General features: G+C 39.6%; 1 protein-coding gene across 1 annotated transcript in view; it reads left to right on the top strand.

Moving 5' to 3' along the window:
- Trim44 (tripartite motif containing 44) overlaps positions 1-20282 on the top strand; it is a 113937-nt gene extending 93655 nt beyond the window's left edge. Inside the window, exon 5 of the mRNA XM_077798136.1 lies at positions 15727-20282. Coding sequence (XP_077654262.1) covers positions 15727-15754 — 28 coding nt within the window. The 3' untranslated portion in view covers positions 15755-20282. The remainder of the gene's footprint in view (positions 1-15726) is intronic.
- The last annotated feature ends 814 nt before the right edge of the window (positions 20283-21096 follow it).

Below are 21096 nucleotides of genomic sequence, written 5' to 3'. Positions count from 1 at the left end.
TGAAATATTTATTTTGTTACCATTCCCTCCCTCCTACCCTTTTCTGCTGTGCAGAATGAATATTGCCATGCAGTGTTTCAAGTAATGAGTGAGTTGGAAAAGCTAAATATCTATGTACTTTGTTTTAACTTCTCAGGCTGGTGTAAAAGAGCCAACTAATATATTTATTATTTTGTAAACCTGAATTTGATTAGAACTCAAAATGTGAGAGCCTTAAAATTCAATCCAAGGAGGAAAAAGGGAACAGAGCCATATGTAGTAAAAGTCTAATGTGTGTGTGACACTGTCTTGCATACTATTTCATGAGAAAAATAAACACTTGCTAGCATTTCTCATGTGCAATGTGCTTTTACTTTCATAACCTGGGACTTGAAGTAAGGAAACTGAGGCCCACAGGAATAAATTTTCCAGTTGATCGGTGGAAGTACTATATTCAGACTTTGATTTCTCTGTGCACTTTCTGCTTCTCTCTGTCTTTTTGAAAGGTATGGTTGAGAGTTTTGACGTCAGGTAGCCCTGGCATCCAAATTGTTGACTCTAGCCATGAGTTAGGCAATCTTAAATGCAGATTAGACTTTACTTATTTTTTAGGGGCATATTTCCCTAGTGTCCTTTGGGATATTTGGGCTACCCTCTCTGACGGGGCCTGTAATTAGGCCAATAGAGAGCAGTTGCTTTCCAGGTATTATAAATAAATGTTCTGACCCATAAACAGGTTCTTCTGCATATAGAAGAAATGATATTGAAAAGATTATGTCATTTGGGTATCATAGAGAGCTGGTTTCAGGAAAAACTGGAAGGAGAGAGAAAAATGTGTCTTTAATAATCCTTATCTGCTCCTTTCAGCATCCTGTACTTAACACTCCAGTTCTGATACTTCAAAGATTATCAGTTTTCTTTTCCCAGCAAGGCCTACCATTCTACCACCTCATCCCATCAACTTTTGTGATGACATTTGGCTCATTCAGGAGCTCTGCTGTGCTCAAGTGGCTTATGGTGGTCCTGTGGCCTCCTCTCATCTTATAATATATACTGATTTTTAACTCTAGGGCTTCAGAAAGAACTTTTTAAGTAGAGTACCTTAGACTAAATAATCAACTTTAATGGGGACTTTAGACTCAAAAGTGTATGGGAGAAGATCTTTTGAAAATTGGTGAAGGCCTTGGCTGTTTTTTCACTTGCTATCATGTTGGTTATCTATTAGTTCTTCCAGTATAGGACAGTTGAGTTCAGAGCAATGGGCTTTCTTCAGTCTTGAGATTGGGTAGGACATACAAAGGATGAAAAACTGCAGTTTTCAGTTCCTACCCCTCTCAGATTTGACTCTGCTGTTTGGGGTATTCATGTGTTTGGGTTATCTAGTGATGACCAGACTAAGACTCTCATCTGATGGCACTGAACTGCCATCCCAAGAAAGCCTCTGGACTGACTGAAAGTAAACTGGATCTCCTCAGCTGTATACAACAACCTTCCTCCCAGTAGGGGCAGGTTTCTGCAGTCTAGACCTGTTGACTGCATCATAAACTTTCGTAGTATGGAGTATATTGTGTATATATACATGTATGTGTAAATGTGTGTGTTATATATTATATGTAATATGGTGGAGTATAGTTGGGGATGGGTTTCTTTTCCATTTCCCAGGGAGACATAACAAGACTGTTTATTGCAAGGGGAGGGATAGGACTGGGTAGTAAATAGTCAGGGAACCAGGCAATAGAACAAGGACCCTGTCTTCCCTTCTACAGACATCTACTCCACAGTTACCGTCATCTCAGAGAAGATGTGCTGGCAGAGATGCTTGAATTACTACTCTAAGACATCTCAATGTGTTACTGTTTTTCCATTTCAGAACTCTCACTGTCCCTAGCATGGGTCTTAAATTGGACAAGTGAAGCTGGCTTTGGCAAAGAGGAACCCTAAGCTCTATTTGGGAGTTAATGTTCTTTCACTTCAGACCCCCAGCATCACCACATTAACACATGTGTCACTATTCCAAACTGAATTTCAGATCTGCACTGATGGGACAGTCACATGCAAGCAGTCTGATGCCAGCCTGCCCCCACACAGGCTTTATATTGAGATCCACTGGGTATTTTGTTTTTCTTTTTTTCCTGAAACATCTGTTTGTGCTGCCCTGGGGAGTGTTGCACAGAACACAGCCTGTATATTTTAAACATAGCCCTTGTTCACATTTTGAGAGCTGGCAGTGTGGTAGACACCATATGGAGCCCTGACACCCTTCTCATCTATTCTTTTCCATCTACATCCCCCATCTTATGAGATTCTTCAAGCATGAACTATGAACATTAGCATTTTGAACTGCTGATGAGTCACTCTCCTCTCAGTCTATCCTCTCATACTTTATCTGTAGTCCTTCTGAATTCTTCATAATTCCCTGAATGTGCCCAACTGTACACATCTTTAAAAGTTTGCTCAAGCTTTTTCCTTCACTTGGCATGCCCTCTTGTTGTTGACTTTCTGGAAAATAACAATCCATGTGTCAACACCGAATGATAAAGTAATTTCTGACACTGTAAGTGGAGCCCACCACTTCTTTCTCTGTCAGCCCTTGGAGTACATTCTTTGCCAGAATGCAAGGTCCTTTAAGGTAGAGAGATGATCTGATTCACCTTTTGTGTACTGTCATTTGCATTTAATAGGGCTCAGTTCAGTCCCTGTGAGGTGAAAGAGAAATGACTAACTTCAGGATGGTAATGATATGAAAACAGTTGTATTTGAATGTTCACTACACATTAGGCAGAATGCTGAACACTTTGATGTCTCATTTAATACTTGGCATCAGTTGTAAGAGGCAATACTGAATCCTGTCTGGACAAATACAGCCAAGTTGACTTTATGCACTCCACTCATATGACCTCCACTCAACATAATCTCCTGCCCAGCGTTAAAAATAGGGCGTATCTGGGACTTTGAACCACTTTATTTCTCTGCTCCTTGTTTTCTTCATCTGTAAAATGAGTGTCAGTCTTATTAGTGGACAGTATTATGAAAACTGTAAAAATTTTGGTTAAGTGATTAGTTCAGAATCTAATAAATAACAGCATCCATTTAGTGAGTACTTATGTCATTATTGTCTTTTTACTGCTGTGGAGACTTTATAGAGGTATCTCACTAAAGGTCATACTGCCAGCATGTGCCAAAGTTTAGTTGTATATGTTTTCTACTATTAGTTACAACCACCACACTACTAACCCAACTCTCCCACTTCTGGATCTGGGCTTCAGCTGACATGTCTCAGAAGGAAAGTGTGGAATGAAGGAAGCGATGAATTAAGCACCCCTTCACGTCTACCTTGGCCTGGATGACTTAATACCTTCCTCATCTCTTTCCCTCTGACAAATGTCCATGTGTGGGATAGATGGCTTAAAGTCATGAAATCCAAGCCTGCCTTGAGAATAGCTCACAGCTAGAACACAGAGCATTGGAAGTTGCCACTTGAGCAGCTGTTCTATAGGAAAGCCAGATGAGAACATTTTCTCATGGCGATGAATTGGTTCTTCAGATTTCCATGTTGGGGAAGGTTAGACATGAGCTTGTTTCTGCTGTGTCTTTAGTGACAAAAGCATTCCCTGCCTGTCAACCACACCTGTCCTTTACCACTAAGGCCTACTTGTTTGCTAGAGTAATCATTATTTATGATACAGTATTTTAATGGCTAGGGTACTAGTCATTAAATATGTGAGATCATTCCAGTGACAATCAGAAAAAAAATGGAAGCTAGGTTCACCTGTAGAAGTGAAATTCCTGAGCGGTATCTTCAATACCAGCAAGCAGCCCACAGTTTGCCTGGGAATGTTTCTAAGAACATTTAATTATGTATGGGGTTGCTTTGGTTAGTCACGTATTCGTTTAATTTTTGAGACAGGGTCTAACTTTGTTCAGCCCAAGCTGGTCCCTGGGCAACTCCTGAGCTCACATAATCTTCCTGCCTCAGTATGCTCAAGCACATTACCACATACTAGAGATATATCAGGGAACAAATAGTTAAAAGACCCTTGACACCTGAAAATAAATTTTAGATAGTGGTCAGTGCAAAGAAGACAATACAACAATCTGATATAATATTGCAGAGATGGTGGGTTGGCTATTTTGGTTTGCTTGGTTGGGGACAGCCTCTGAGAAAGTGACTTTATAACTAAGGCCAAAATGTTAAGGAATCAGTCATTCTAAGATCTGAGAGGAGGAGCTTTTGAGACAGAATGGCAAGTGCAAAGACCTTAAGGTGGGAACAAGCTCAACTTACTTAAGGAACATAAGGAAAACCAGTGTGGCTAGAATATGGCATTTATCGGGTTGTAAGGGCAGGCAGGGGCCAAAGCAAGTAGCGATTTGTGAGCAATAGGGTTATATAGAAGGATTTTTTTTTTGCAATTTTTTTTACTGTTGGTTATTCAAAACATTACATAGTTCTTGATATATCATATTTCACATTTTGATTCAAGTGGGTTATGAACTCCCATTTTACCCCGTATACTGCTTGCAGAATCATATCAGTTACACTTCCATTGATTTACATATTGATATACTCATGTCTGTTGTATTCTGCTGCTTTTCCTATCCTCTACTATCCCCCCTCCCCTCCCCTCCCCTCTTCTCTCTACCCCCACTACTGTAATTCATTCCTCCCCCTTGTATTATTTTTCCCTTTCCCCTCACTTCCTCTTGTATGTAATTTTGTATAACCCTGAAGGTCTCCTTCCATTTCCATGCAATTTCCCTTCTCTCTCCCTTTCCCTCCCACCTCTCATCCTTGTTTAATGTTGGTCTTCTTCTTGTGCTCTTCTTCCCTAGTCTGTTTTTAGTTACTCTCCTTATATCAAAGAAGACATTTGGCATTTGTTTTTTAGGGCTTGGCTAGCTTCGCTTAGCCTAATCTGCTCTAGTGCCATCCATTTCCCACCAAATTCTATGATTTTGTCATTTTTTAATGCAGAGTAATACTCCATTGTGTATAAATGCCACATTTTTTTTTTTATCCATTCGTCTATTGAAGGGCATCTAGGTTGGTTCCACAGTCTTGCTATTGTGAATTGTGCTGCTATGAACATCCATGTAGCAGTGTCCCTGTAGCATGCTCTTTTTAGGTCTTTAGGGAATAGACCGAGAAGGGGAATAGCTGGGTCAAATGGTGGTTCCATTCCCAGCTTTCCAAGAAATCTCCATACTGCTTTCCAAATTGGCTGCACCAATTTGCAGTCCCACCAACAATGTACAAGTGTACCCTTTTCCCCACATCCTCGCCAGCACTTATTGTTGTTTGACCTCAGAAAATTAGACAATAAGATAACAACCCAATCAACAAATGGGCCAAGGACTTGAACAGACACTTCTCAGAGGAGGACATACAATCAATCAACAAGTACATGAAAAAATGCTCACCATCTCTAGCAGTCAGAGAAATGCAAATCAAAACCACCCTAAGATACCATCTCACTCCAGTAAGATTGGCAGCCATTATGAAGTCAAACAACAATAAGTGCTGGCGAGGATGTGGGGATTTTTTTTTTAAGTAGGGCAATGATATACCCTTTGTACATTTAAAAAATATAACTCTGTGAATGCAGTCTGTAAATATACAATAGTTAATTAAAAGTAGAAGTAGAAGTAGAAGCCAGGCACAGTGGTACACATCTGCAGTCCTAGCTACTGGGGAGGCTGAGGCAGAAGGATCTCAAATTTGAGGCCAGCCTTATCAACTGAGACCCTGTCTCAGATAGATAGATAGATAGATAGATAGATAGATAGATAGATAGATAGATAGATAAAGGGCTGAGACTGTATTTCAGTGGTAGCACATCCCTGGGTTCTATAACTATAACAACAACAAAAAAAATGTTTCTGAAGGGGCTGGGGATGTGGTAGAACATTTGCCTAGTATTCATGAGGCACTGGGTTCAATTCCCAAACTGGGAGGAAAAAAAAAAAAAAAGGAAGACCAGTCTAGACAACTATAATAATTCAAGTGATCGATGGTGATGGCAGTAGAAAAGACAAATGGATGGACATGGGAAAGGTTGTGCACAGTGAGTCAGAAGGACTTTCTGTTGGGCTCACTGGGATAGGGAGGTGGTACCAATTCTTAAGGGTTTGAGCACAGTGCTTGGCACATAGAAAGCACTCAATATCTGAGAGCTGTTATGGTGTCACCAACAAATGGCCTATTATCAAACACTAAGAGAACAGGTTTGAGAAAGAATATTGAACAAATGACAGACTGATGTCTACAGTGAATGGGTGACCAATATTGACTGTCTATCTCCCTCTCGCTCCCTCCCACCCCACTCTCATAAATAGTCTTAGAGAGATAGTGGGGGTTGCAAGGTGGTGTATTCAGGAGCCTGAAACTCCTGACTTGCAGGCAGTCTCACTCCACCATCAGCTCATTAGTATGTCTGTTGGCCTCCCTCAGCCTTGATTTGATTTCTTCATATGATGTTACTAACTACAAAAATATTGGGCACCTACTATGTGAAAGGCCCCATGCCAGGCTCTTTATACATATCTCAAGCACTCTGTACATTAATTTCACTTAATCCTCTTGCGACCTCTTCCAAGCAGTTACTAAATTGTCCTCCATTTTCAGATAAAAATACAGAACTCAGATCCCACAGCTAGTACATGACGGAACTGTAACTCAAACCCAGGGGGTTCTAACTCTTAAACCCACAATCTTAACCCTCTATCATATGAAAATTAGCACTAGGTCATTAAGGGTTGGTATGCTTCCAACTTCTGAACTTCTTCTCAGGGTCATCATGGAATTTGAAAGCTACACACACACACACACACACACACACACACACACTACTATTTATAGTGATCAGAGATTAGTATCAAGAGGGTATTTATTTATTGATTCCTTCTCCCTCTCTCTTTGGTAACTTATAACATACAGCGGCTGAGGCAACAGGAAATTTGAAGGCCAGCATTGTATTAAATCTTACATTTAAGATTTCAGTGGAAGGAAAGTGCTTAAGAGAGATTTGGCTTCCCTTATTCGTATACCAAGAGAAGATAGGGAAACTGGGTCAGGTGTTATCCTGAAGGTGTGGGGAAACAGGAAAGGTAAACCTTTGGGCTATTTTCTGCTTCTAGCTCCTAAACTGCCAGACCCCATTGGAGGATATGAGATAGGTTCTTTTCAGCCCTCAACACAGGATATCCTCAGTGATATGAAATCTAGTATTGCTATGGGAGGGAAAGGAGGTTGGGAAAGAGTGGAGAAAAGGAAAAGCTTACCTCCACCATGGCATTTTCCTCTCCAAGTTCAGTAGGAAGCCATGTAAATGGAAGTTATTTCAGAGAGAAGGAACAGATGAGACATACATACATATGCTTGTACACGATTACACACACACAATCTCATGCCAGGTCAGCTTTCCACAGACTTTTTGAAAATGCCCTGTTACTGGCAAGAGTGTGGGGGAAATGAGCATTCTCATACCTGCATGAGTAATGATTGTAAATCAGCATAAGAAGGTTTTTGGAGGGCATATTAATAATAATGTGTCAAATGCCATTAAAAACGCACATCCTGTGCTCCTTAGAGAAATTCCTGATTCTACAACTGGGGCAGGAAATATTCAGGCTAAGCCTGAAAGATCTTGTAGTTCCGTAAAGTAAGGAAGTACTCAAAAGCAAATCAAAACCCACACTGATGGGAACCCAGGAACCAACAAAAAGAGCTCCCAAAGCTGAACAGTTTGAGCAAGAAAATAAGTAGTTTCAGATCATATCCCGAAGTATGAAATAAATTTTCATGAGCCCACACAAACATAAACAATAGAAGAATTAAAGGAGAAGAGACACATCTTATGTTCAGAGTATTTCAAATAATTATGTATATGCCCCACCCTCAAGGAGAGGGAGCACGGCTCCTCACTTTTAAGTATAAGGTGCTCTGAATAGCTTTCTTCCGAAGAGTACACTGTGGGAAGGCAGGGCATAACAAAGCAACTTTACCATGGAAAAACCTGACAAGCACTACCTCAACCAGGTTGGTCAAGGTGAGCTTCAATAGTAGCAGATTATATTCAGCTTGACTCCTTGATAATTTTAATGATAATGGCACTTTACCTCTGTAGTTTGCCTTCCAGAAGCTCATAACCATGACTTAATCACAAGAAAAACATCAGAAAAATCCTGATTGAAGGACATTCTGTAAAATATTTGACCAGTACAGTACCCTCAAAACAGTCATGATTATCACAAATAGAAAAGTCTGAGAAACTATTAAGGTGGGGCTAAGGAGTCATGATAACTAAATGTGGAATTCTGGAAAAGAAAAGAACATTAGGAAAAAACTTAAGATATTCTGAATCATTTCTTGTTGATAACAGGGGAAACTGGGTATGGGAACCCATTGGCCCATCTTTATAATTCTTTTTAGCAAAATATTAAGTTATTCTAAAAATTAAAATTTATTGAAGGAAAAAAATACAAACATGCTTTTGACCCAGAAGTTTCCCTTCTGGAATTTTTCTTTGGAAATAATTAAGGATGATTCACCCATAATGATGTGTGTCAACAGTGTTGTGGGTAGTAGTGAAAAAGTACAAATCAATGTCCAGTGTTAGATATGCTAAGTCCATACAATTCAATCACAAATCATAGCCTTACAGAAATATATGTCAGTAATTCTTGATGGATGGTTGTTTGGAAAAAGCAAATTAAAACAAGCTTGTGAAGTATGATAAAAGATAAGTATGTATTTTATATATATAGACAAGGAATATGGGCAGATATATTTCAGTGAGTTCGTGGTGATTATCCCTGGTGAATAACACTGTGTGATCTTTTATTCTCTTTATAGAAGCAGTACCTGTTTGTAGAAAATAAAAGGCAACTAAAATGGAAAACATTACTTTTTGAATTAAAAAAAAAAAAGACTAGAAACTTGTTTGCTAAATGTAACAGCAGCAAAGAATTCAGTACAGAAGAAGGGAGTCTTGGGAGCAGATGAGACATTGGAAGGCTAAGAAGCCCACCTTTTACTTTTGTTCAGGTACCTCCCTATAGCAGGACACTGCCTAAGCAGGCCTGTCATCTTCCATGAACTCAGGCCACCACCCACACAGGTGCTGTTGAGTGCAAGAAGGGTGGCCATCTCTAAAAATGGTAAATAGTCTAGTAGAGGGTTCAGAGATTAAACTTGGCCCTGTAATCATAGGTCATACTGGAGATTAAGCCTTTTCAAAGTCCCCTTAATAGATCCGAGGAGGCAGAACCAGCTGTGAGGATCAAGTGGCAAACTCTGGTCTGTATTTCCTTCTCCTTCCATGTTAATCCTCCCTCTTACCTGTCTTATCTGCCTCTACCCCCCAGTTTAAAAAAAGCACTTGCCAGGTATCTTCCATCTCACCAAAAAACCTTTGTTAAGTCCAGTTTCATTTCTGAGGACTCTAGAATCTGATTGCTTAACCTAAATCTACCATTTATAAGCTGTGTATCTTGAGCAAGTCATGTAACCTCCGTGGGCCTCAACTTTCTCTTCTCCAGAGATAATAATACCTACTTAGAAGTTATAATCGTTATCTCAGTTTTCTTACACATAGATCTGAGATAATACAAGAACTATTGTTAGGGTACCATGAGATTGTAGAAATTGCTTGGTGCTGTTGTGAAATGTTAAGTCCTTTGTAAATAATGGCAATTTTTGAAGGAAAGAAGGCTCCTAGGATAAAGCAGAATGCAGTCTTGAGAGCAGAGCCCTTTTCCTTGTCTGTCTTGTGGTTTGAGAAGGAAGATGCAGTGAGGAAGAAGCCAAATCACTTTTTTAAGAAACACAAAGAAATGAAGAATTTCAGGGCTTTTGCTCATACCAGAGTTTATTCTTTTGTCTGTTCTAGGTGCTAATCAAGCAGTGCCATTTTTCAACCCAGTGTTAGAACTCAGCCAAAAAGAGGTGAAAGACTTGAAACATTTAGGCCACACTTCAGGTTGAGGTGATAGACAGTGGATAACTAGAGGGGTACAGGAAGCAAAGAGAAAACACTAAAAGTGAGAGTGAATTAATTAGCTCAGCAAGTGCTGAAGTGGGAAAGGAGCTTAACTTTTTTTTTTTTTTTTTGTTTAACCAGCTGTTTAATTTCTTTAAGATTACTTGCTCAAAAACTTACACAGACCTTCTTTATCACTTACTTAAACCCTCTTAATTACTTAATCATATAGACTCTTATCCAGAAACACACTTTCCCTCTTATTAAATCCATACAGTGATATAACAATTGACAGATGAGGAGGAGCTTAACTTTTATATGATTTGGAGTCCCAGCGTCACATAGCTGAGCCAGGCCTGGAATGTTAGTGGTCTTGTGTTTTTCTCAGTTAACCCAGGGTAACTTGAGTACATTTGTACCTCACTGTAGGTATCCCTCAGGGCATTCCACAGGTTGCAGCTAACTTGAGTTTTGATCCTTTACAACACAGTAACCTGTTTGCTTTGAGCCCAGGCTTTTGAGGCAAATGAATGGGTCTAGGAGAGAAAGGTCTCTTGATCATCTGAGTGTGCAATCTCCCCAGCAGGGCTTGATCACATACTTATAAACTAGGCAGCCACTTCTTAAAATACTGAAAGCTCAAGGTTTCTCAATTAGCACCTTGTACAATGCCTTTGTTGCTTAATTTTTAGAGAATGCTAAGTCTATCTTTTTGGATCTTGACTGAATCTAGCCTTCCTCCCTTGTCAATACCTCTTAATTTCTGTATTCTCCTGAGTTGAATATTCCTTTTACAGCAATAATTAATAAATACCAAGAATTCTGCAAACATGACTGATGCCAAATCAAATTAAGTTGTATTATATGCTTACAAAAAGAGACTTTTAAACTCAGAAATTTAGAATGCCTGTTCTTCTTACACCCCTAACTAGAGTATAAACTCTAAGGACAGAACTGAAAAGCTAAGCTGCCTACCTGCATGGACTAACTAAAAAATTGTCAGGCAGTGAAACCTTTGTCTATCATAATCACTTTATCAGCAGGTATGGAGGGTTTAGTGAGACTGGGGTTTGTGGTATGCCTTTGACAACTCTTCAGTTTTGTAGGCACCACAGCACAACAGAAAGGATTCCTCAGTGTGTGCCTAACTCAGATAGGGGACATAATCTTCTTCTGGCTGGACTCCTTAATCCCATTTTTGTCACCCTAAACTATATTCCTAACTATATATCTCCAACTAGGGAGGTATAAAGTTTAACATCACCCTCCCAATTTAGGAACTTCCAGTTCCTTTAGCCAAATTTTTTATTTTTCTATTCTGTAGAAGAATTTAGGAAAATATATGCCTCCTTGCCCATTTGAAGTTAACTCCTGAAAATATAAATATATCAAGTTTAGATAGTTTCAAAAGATATGACTGCTGACATATTGTTTAGTTTACACAAACTTTTACATCTCTTTTTGTCAAAACTTTTGACACTTTGGCCTTAGCCTATTAAATTTACAGACAAGGTTCACTATATAATTTAATTGGAAAAGCCAGTTCTTACAGTCAAGCCATCAAGCAAAATCAGACTTGCTTTCTGTCATATCAAGCTGACTTTATTTTTTCAGTTTGAATAAAATGTCAGTGCACAACTCATGACTGCCATCTCAGTTTTGAATTTAAGTGTCTAGACAGAGGAAAGTGTATAACCATGCCAAAGAGTGTATGCCTGGGTAAAATCAGAGATTGTTTCCTCTCCTAGACTTCCTTGTAGAAGTGGCATGCAAAATTGTTGCATGTAGGTTTCAGGAAAGTGAGAAATGTGCATTTTTTTTCTGATGTGGGAGTAAGGTGATTTTGAAAGTGGGAGTGGATAAAAAAGAACTTATAGACCACAGGCACATATGTTCTTAGGAACAGCGGTTTTAGGAAAGACTATATATAGAAGTTAAGGATTTGCACATTTGTTTCCTTAGAACTGCTCATATCCAGACACTCCTTGGAAAGTCATTATGTACCCCAGAGGTATGTGTGCTACACTTTTAAGACCACCACTCTGAGATACAACAATACCCCCAAACTAGATCAGTCAGTGACTGAACAAGTTAACTAAACTTCACTCAGTTAATTGTCCAACATTTCACAGAGGTAGAATTTTCTAGAGAACTGTCACATAGAAGGATCAGCACTATAGAACTCAGTCTTTCTGTCCAGTACCTATATTTCAGTAGGTCTGGAGTTGTCATTAAGAAAGCTTCCAGCAAGCCACACAGGATACTGTTTGTCTCTAAATATTTGAAGGGAATTTGGGGATAGGAACATGATTATTTTGAAATGTAATGTTTCAGGTGCCAGAATGAGAAACATTGAAAGTTAGGAGGCAGTTTTTAATTCAGCATAAGGAAGGAGGTCAATACTTTTTATCATTTGTATTGTGAAATTCCATAAAGCTTTTATAACAAAACTGTAAGCTAAATAATGTTACCATGAGGAAAATGAGATTCTGAGAGGGCTAGTAATTCACACATGGATTTCAATCTAGTTTGGTCTGGTGATCCCAAAGCCATTATATAATGCTGCCTGAACCTCCCCCCAGTACCTTTATAGAATGCTATCTGCCTAACATCCTAGTTTATTAAAAATAAATGCTTTATGCCTATTCTTCTGACACAGCAATCCCACATCTTTGAGTCTTCTTAAAAATAAATTGGCAAGCCAGGTGCAGTAGTGCATGTCTGTAATCCCAGTAGCTCAGGAGGCTGAGGCAGGAGGATTGTGAGTTCAAAGCCACCCTCAGCAAAAACGAGGTGCTAAGCAACTCAGTGAGGCCCTGTCTCTAAATAAAATACAAAATATGGCTGGAGATGTGGCTCAGTGGTTGAGTGCCCCTGAGTTCAATCCCCAGTACTGCCCGCCCCCCCCCCCACACACACACACAAAATGCATTAATAGGCGCTGAAAAGAATCTCAATAGGGGCTGGGATTGTGGCTCAGCAGTAGAGCACTCACCTAGCACGTGCGAGGCCCTGGGTTCCATCCTCAGCACCACATAAAAAAAAAATAAAATAAAGATATTGTGTCCAGTTACAACCAAAAAATAAATATTAAAAAAAAGAATCTCAATAACCTCTTGAATGCCACTCAAGGCAGAAATCCTAAGTGTTGGCTCTTAGATGTTTTCAAAGGGGAAATGAATACCTAAGTGGAAGGCTGTGTTCCTTCACCTGGACATTCAGGACTTTTATAGACTATTTCAGATAGAATCTTACAACCATAAACTTGCTTGTATATTAGGTAAAGGAGGAGTATTTCGGAGAGGAAATGCTGCCTCATACCAATGATAGGTTATTATTGTGAAAAATGGGTTATTAATTATGCAAATAAGATACTTATCTTTTGAAGTTGCTGTTTTGAAGAAAAAAAAAGTATGACCACCACACCCTTTTGTCTCACCTACTAAGCTGTAAAACTCTATAAGGGCATGTATTGTGTTCATCATAGTCTTTTGTGCCTAGAATTATGCCTAACACATGGTTGATACTCAAGTAATATTTAGTATTTGAAACAATACAGTAAATGATTTGACAGAGTCCCAAGAACTTATGTTTTAAAATGTGAGATAAACTTTATCTTTCAGATGCAGGGACAGTCTCTTTTAGAGTAATGAGAAACAATTTCAATCAGTCAAGACTTCTGACCTCTTCCCTATGCTTTTCTCCAAGTCTGATAGTAAAAAATTTGACAACTGGAAAAGAATTTATGTATAATTTGATATTCCTGATTTGTAGTTTTGGACCTCTTTGAGGCTATTATGAAAATTATGGCCTTTCTTAGACAAAGGAACACACAGACAAAACACTGTATACAATTTCAGTGGGTTCATGAACCCTTTAAAATATGTATCTCAGGAATTCAAAAAAGTGAACTTCAACTTAGGGAAAGAGCACAGTCATCATGCTGAGCCTCTTGTATGAAGTAAAACTGACAAGGTAACATTAAGAGCTTGCTTTGAATATAATACCAAGGGGGAGAATATAGTGCTGGTTTCAACTATGTCTTGATTCTTGTGAGAAATTTTCATAAAAGACCCTTTGTTCCCATCAGAACAGATGTCATCAAATATTGATGTAATGAAAGCTCACTGGCATCCTCCATCCCATGACTGGACAACCAGCAAGAAAACAAAGTGGAACTAGGGCAGAGGTTTGGATAGGGAAGTTGACTTAGTTGGTTCTTTTGGACTTCAGTGTGTATGTAATGTAATTTGTAGGCCCCGTGTCTTAAATATTTTCACCTTTAATGGAAGTATTAGAAGTCTGTTGCCTAGGGTATTTTCCCCTAAAGCCTTTCCCAGATAGACACACACGACACAGATTTTGTGTAGATATTGATAATATCTTGTGAGAAGCAAAATTTTTAGGTCATAGCTAGGAACTAATGCACCGTGGGACTTTACTTTGTCTACCAGCTTGTCTGCTTTAGAGTTTCTCTGGCCAAAAGTAAACCTTAAGCTTTAAGGACACAAACCTTTCTGTGTAACCATAGGATTTTTATATCTCTTAGAGCTTTACTTTCCTCATCTGATTCATGGGGATAATAATAGTCGTATATCTTAGGATTGGTGTGAGGAGTGATAGGAAAAATGGATGAAGAACATTAAGCTGAGATTCCTGGCCCACAATAAGCACTAAATCAGGTTGGCTTTTGTTATTATTTTAAAGACACAGTAACTATAAGTGAGTGGGGAGATTCTAGGCAAGTTTGCTACTTTTTCCCTTCTACAGGTGAGCATCCCTCCCACCTTGTTTCCATTGTCCCTGCCTTCTCCTTGACCCTGTCCCTGTTTAGACAGTGCTCTTTGTCAGGATCAGACCAGAAGTGTTATGACTGAGCAGCTGAGGTACTAGCCATGCCTCTGGGACTCTACAACTCACTTTTTGGCTACTAGAAACATCACAGACATCTGGAATACTCTGGTTAGGGCATTAATAACTAGCCATTCCTTCCAACTCTGTCCGTCCTTCCTTTTCTTCCTGTTGTATTTCACTCCCTTTTTAAAAAGCAGTTTGTTTGTTAAGCAAGTCTCTGTGCCTTAAACGGTACTACTTCTGGATGTACAGTAGTTGATAAAATATTAACTACTCTTACATGCTCTAGTAGGGCAGAGAGAGAATAAATAACAAATAAAGTATAAAATGTGGTGAGGGCTGTGAAAGAAATAAGATAGAGAATAGCCAGGGAATCCTATTTCAGTAGAGTGCCTTCTCTGAAGGGATGATATTTAAACCCAGGGACTGACCTGTGGCAGGAATTGAAACATTGCATTTTATTCCAAGTGCAGAATGCCATTGATAGCTTCTCCTTGTTCTCCTAACAACGGGTGATTTAAGCCTTCAAAGAAATCAAACTCCTAAGTTTCACCATCACTTTATTTTGTCAATTAAGTTTACAAGGATTATGATCTTCCCCTTCTCCTTTTTATAGCTATTCATGTACTGTATATAGGCACTGTGTATTTTTGCATTTTATATGTATTCTCTCAATTCTCTAATCACCCAAAAAGTAAGTTTTGTTATCATCATTCTCCCAGTAGTCAGATACAGAAATCAGAATTCAAAGAAATCAAATCACTTGCCCATATATGGCCACACTGCTCAGTCATGGTAGTTAGAACTCGAATCCAGGTATGTCTGACAACAAAGCTGGTGCCATCAACCAGTAGACTGTGTTACTCCCTTCCTGTGACGGCTTAACTCACCTGCTTCTCCTTTTCCTTTGTAGTGGTGCCAGTGAAGAAGAGGACACATGAAGGCTTGCCATCAGAGTGGAAAACCACCCCTTCCCTTGTATGTGTGTGACAGCGTGTGTGTAATGGCTTCTGATTTCTGTGAAGGCTGTCCAGCAACAAATGTACTTCCACTGGATATGTCCCCAGATCCATAGCAGGCACATATCTCTCCAAGGAATGACCAGTTTTATGCTTACCACGTACTTCTCATTTTCTTGTTGCAGTAGGTCAAGGAAAGAGCCCTTTTGATCAACCAGGAGCAATTGAAAAGGGTCTTTCAGGGAACTCCTTAATGGCTGCTTTGAACTGACTCAGGAAAGCTAGCCCCTATAATATTGTGTGAGTCAACAGTATACTTCATTAGGAAGGACCTGGACTAATCATGAAAGGAAGTCAGAGCTTTTTGCCTACCTGCAAACAAAAAAACCTACTTTGTTCATACTGAAGCATGAAACACATGAGGACAAAGTGGGGCCTTATTGACTCATGTCCACAGTCTCTAAATAGTCCAGTTCTACCTTTGTGAAATGTGGTGCCGTGAATTAGAATGGATGGCCTGAAAATGAGGTTGGAGAAAAAGTTAAAAGCTAGAAAGACCACAGATATTTTTAGCATATGAGGTTATCCAGGACTTCAGATTCATAATTCAGTGCTATGGAAATGAAAAAGATGATTGAAGAGGTGGAAAGGAAATGACCTGGGGGTGGGACACAGAAAAGAGGACCAAAGAAATCTGATTAAAATTTGAAATCAATATTTCTGAATTTAACTTGCCTGAGTTTCCAAAATAGTCACTAAAGACTCTGATAAAACCTGGATTGTTTAGATGAGTTCTGCAGGTTTTATGGGCTTATCACAACATGAAAGGTTGGAAATGTGTATTGCCAAATGGGAACTTTCAGTGTAGATTTTTGCCATTCCCTCTGCCAGGTTAGCTTAATATGGCTTAATTGCAGTATGGGGAGAATTCTTGCTACTCTATAGCTTGCTGAATTCAGTTCCATCTCCCAGCAAATATCCCTTTATTTTACATTAATTGGAATCCTTCCCTTGGCACTCCCTACCCACAGACCTTCAGGTCATCTTTTGCACCCTGGCTCTCTCCTCTTCAGTAACATGAGCAGAGATACCCTGGAGCTTAGATTTCCTGGCCTTTCCCCATTTCCAAATCACAATTTCTTATAGCATTATACCCCCTGGGAAGCAGTGATGTGCTAGTGAAATATAAAATTGTAAGCTCAAAAGCACGCTTTCTTCCCGAGATGTCAGTTTTCCTTAACAAATGGTTTGAAGTCAGGGGATAACCTTATTTTTATATAAAACAAAGACAGTTATATTATGGAATAGAATGTTCATACACCTAAACTGTTAAGATAAAATGGGAGACTTGGAAGGGAATTCTTGTTTGCAAATGGGCTGTGTGTTCCCTCCCTCTGCCTTTAGTGGTGTTTCCATGCTCACTTCTGAGGAACACAATTGGAACTATATCCAAGCCCCTTGGGATTGCTCTTGCCCAAGGTCCTAAACTTCTAATACCCCTGAGGCAGAGCCAAGGAGCCTGCCTTTAGGGAAAGCCCTTTATTCCTGCCTGTCTGCTTGCCTGCCTGTGACCTGTGTGATAGCTTTGGGGCCAGCTGCTGAGTGTGTGTGCAGGATAGTTTTGAGGCAGAAACACAACTTGCTTATCGTAGGAGTCCTGTTTATATCATTTGTATTTATGTCATTGTTCAACACTGTGCATGTGATGAAATGACTTAATTCCTTTGAGACCAGGAAGCTACAAGCATATATGCTGCTAGTTACAGTTATCCTAGCTCACTGCATATGCAAGGAGACTTGGACTGGGAGGAGTTTGAGCTGTTTTTCACCAAAAAAAAAAAAAAAAAAAATGCTCAAACTGGTGTCCAGCAAGTAGCTAAGATAATTTTGGTGCTTCATTTATCTGTCTGTAAAGACTGGAGAATTCAGTATATTGCTAGTTAACAACCTCCAACCATATCCACAAAACCATCCTAAAAGATGGACCAATGGCCACTCTTGAAAGAATTTAAAATATCAGAAGATTTAAAAGACTAGGATTTGGAAACTTGTATTGTCTTTCCCCAATAATCATTGTTTGATCTTCAAATGGTAGCCTTGTATTAGCAATGGAAAGATCATTGGCTCTACATACCTGATCATATGTTATTACTTTAAGTCAGTATTGGAAAATCCAAACATTTATGCAGTAGATACCAACAGAATTGTAGAAATATGTGCCAACTTGTCTCAATAAATTATCATGTCTGTAATCCTCAAGGAAAGCACTTTTGCTTTTACTTAGAAAGGGTCTCAGATTTGCTTTATGGGCTCCTGCTGTCTTCAGCACCTGATAAAACTTTAACCAGGGAAGCATTAAACAGCGCAGCAGCTTCTGCCCAGGCTCCTAAGTTCCTGCTGGCAGCATTTATCAATGTACAAACTAGGATGCTTCCTGCAGTGGCACCAGCTTCCCCCCAGAGCTGGAGCATGCTGCTTGGCCTTAAGCCCCAGCATTCTGAGGCTTCCCTCCCACCAGGTCAGTAGAAATGAGAGTGCTCAGAATTGTGTCCTAACTGGTTGCAGGCAGAAATCTTTGGGGAGAAGTCATCAAGGGATGCAGATAACGGATGTCTCCAGAATGAATCAGGTACTCACAGCAGTTCCTGGCTGCCTTCCAAATGTTGGGTTTCTGGATGCAGAGAGGGATTTGTCCTTTGATTTGGTATCATTAAATCCAGGACAATCCTAAGAAGTGCTTGAACTCTCAGGTTATTGCCCAGGAATTCCGGAGAGTAGCCTATATTAGGGATCTACTATGAGCCAGGCCTTGTACTACACCTTCATTCTTAGATGATAAAATAGAGGAAGTCATTGTCTCATGTTGCACAGCTAGGAAATATTGGAGCCAGTTTTGAATCCAGATCTCTAGCCTCTCCAGAAATTCCTTTGTCCCATCCCACGGGACACCTACAAATACAGAGGGAGTCAAGATGTCTGGTTCTCTTGCTGTACTCTGACCATTAATTTGAATTTTTCTCAAAAAGACACTTCATGGGTATAGTTTGGGCTCAGAAATGACATTAAAGTTGCTTCATTCCTCTGCTTTAGCAGACGCTTTAAGTACATATTGCTAACTTGGGCCTGCCCCTTGCTCCTGAGGGAGCCTTTCCTTTTTAGTACCATTTCCCATAAATAAGGTGTTTTTCAAAATAGAAAAAGTGAAGGGTGTTCTGCTCTCTCCTCTAACTTTATTTAAAAGCATCTACTTCTTTATTCCTGCAGAAAAGGAAATCTTTGTATTTTAGTAAAGGTAATCTCTCTTCCTGTGCTTTATTAGGTGAACCAATTCAAAGTCACAGTAAATCTAGACTGTCTTATTGATACCTGGGGCGGGGGGGTGGATATCTAAATGATAAATGTTATGTGTATATATGTACACGCACACACAATTTAACAATGAAGGGAAGCTCTAAGGAACCCTTCACTGTTTTGCACGCTACCTTCTTCCACGCCACCAGATGATTGGAGTTTACATGTTCATTTCCAAGAAGAGTAACTCCCTGGTGGAGGTTGTCAGCTCCTAAAGCACTGAGCCAAGGTGTCAGTCCTGAAGGAAATTTCACTCCAGCTCTCCTCCATAATTGTGTTTGTGTGCCTGACCATTTGGTGACCCAAGCCATTTTGGTCACTCTACTGGGGCCTGCGGGCTCAATTGCAGAATTCACAAACTTGTTGTAGTAGCAGAGCCTAGGAAGTCCTTTCCCCCGACGTAGAAAATACCCTCCTCCTGATTCCTGCAAGTCTGCCCTCATATAATGGCTGTTCAACACATGCTTTTTAGTTGAAAATCTCATTATGGATCAAGTCCACCCCAGTCCTAAGAGAAAAAGAAAGCTCACACAGGAGACTCCAGGTCTCATATTTTCTTTGCCTAGCAGTGTTTCTTTAACCTGCACCCCACCCCCACCTCCAACTAACCCATTCCTAGAGCCATAAGACCCAGGCAGTTCCTGGGAGGGACAATAGTACCATGTGGAATATTGGGGACCTGCCAGGTAAGACAGATTCGTGTGGAATACTGAGCACACCAAAACAAGGAAGGGACAGAGCAGGAAATAAAAATAAATGAAGACACTGGAGGTATACTGGTACAAAAAAGGCCACAGAACCCATGCTGGGTTTGATACGACCATGAGGGGACAGCACATTTATACTTGATGGGAGTAAAACCTGACAAGTCTTTTTTTACAGTGACAGGCCACACTGCATGAGTGAGTAGAACCAACAAACCCGTTGTTGTACTCTGCCTGTTTTCCTGTGCAGTCACATCTCCTCTTCCCCTTCTACCCTTCCACTAAACAAGGGAACACTCAGTCTTTCAAGGGAATTACACATTTGAGTTAATGTTTCAGTATATCATTTTCATACTGTAAATTATTTTGTAAGAGAGATTTACTGCTATCCCAGGATGTTCAGACTCGGCGCCCCTGTGCATTTGGAAATCAATAAACTATTACTGGAAATACCATTTGTCTCTTGGAGTTGTGCACAAAGGACCCTGCTAGGTGTAAATATTCATGGCGATTTACATATCTAACTGGTACTGCTAGAGAAGATGGTGTTTGGGTTATTAGATGTGGGAGGCTAATTTACTCCTGACTTTCCCCGGAGTGTCTTAGGAGAACCCTGGGAAGTGGCAAAAGGGCAGACTAAAGATGGTTATTTAGAGACATGTTTTCTCCTCTGAGTAAAATGACCAATGTCTAGGTTAATTTTACAAGCAAAGTATATTATAACAAAGAATACTTGGTCCTGAATGATGTTTTAAATAACATTTGAAGCTTTATAATTTGTATTAATTAGGAAGAAGGTCCAATTTTAATTTTTACCCCATTTTGCAAAAAAAATATATATATATATATAAATTAAAGCTAAGCCAGCAAAATCATCTTTGTGGAACTTGAGAAGTACATATTTGCATATAATTGGTGAAGAGATGGAATTAAGTTTTAAGTAATTTTAATCTCCTAATAGAGCAGAAATTGCATTAAGACCATAAGTCATATACTCAGAGACTTTCAGGGGCCACATGTGAAGGACGGAAATAGTAGAACCATGTGAATTAAAAAATAAAAATAAGCTCTGCCTAAAGACATTAAAATGCAGTGTTTAAAAATCCTAAAACTCATAGCAGATGTGTTGGGGGTGGGGGTTGGGGTTCAGTTTGCCAAACCTGCTGTGAATTTCCTTCTGTCATTTTATCTTCACTGACCCTTTTAGTTGTAGACTATGAGAACTTTGGGGAAATTGTCCAAGGTAGGAAGATAAGCCACTCAAGGTCA

Source organism: Urocitellus parryii, chromosome 4 (genome assembly GCF_045843805.1).
Source record: "Urocitellus parryii isolate mUroPar1 chromosome 4, mUroPar1.hap1, whole genome shotgun sequence".
In the NCBI taxonomy this organism is placed as follows: Eukaryota; Metazoa; Chordata; class Mammalia; order Rodentia; family Sciuridae; genus Urocitellus; species Urocitellus parryii.
The sequence above is the reverse complement of the archived record's forward strand: the minus strand, read 5'-3'. Positions and strand labels throughout refer to the sequence as shown.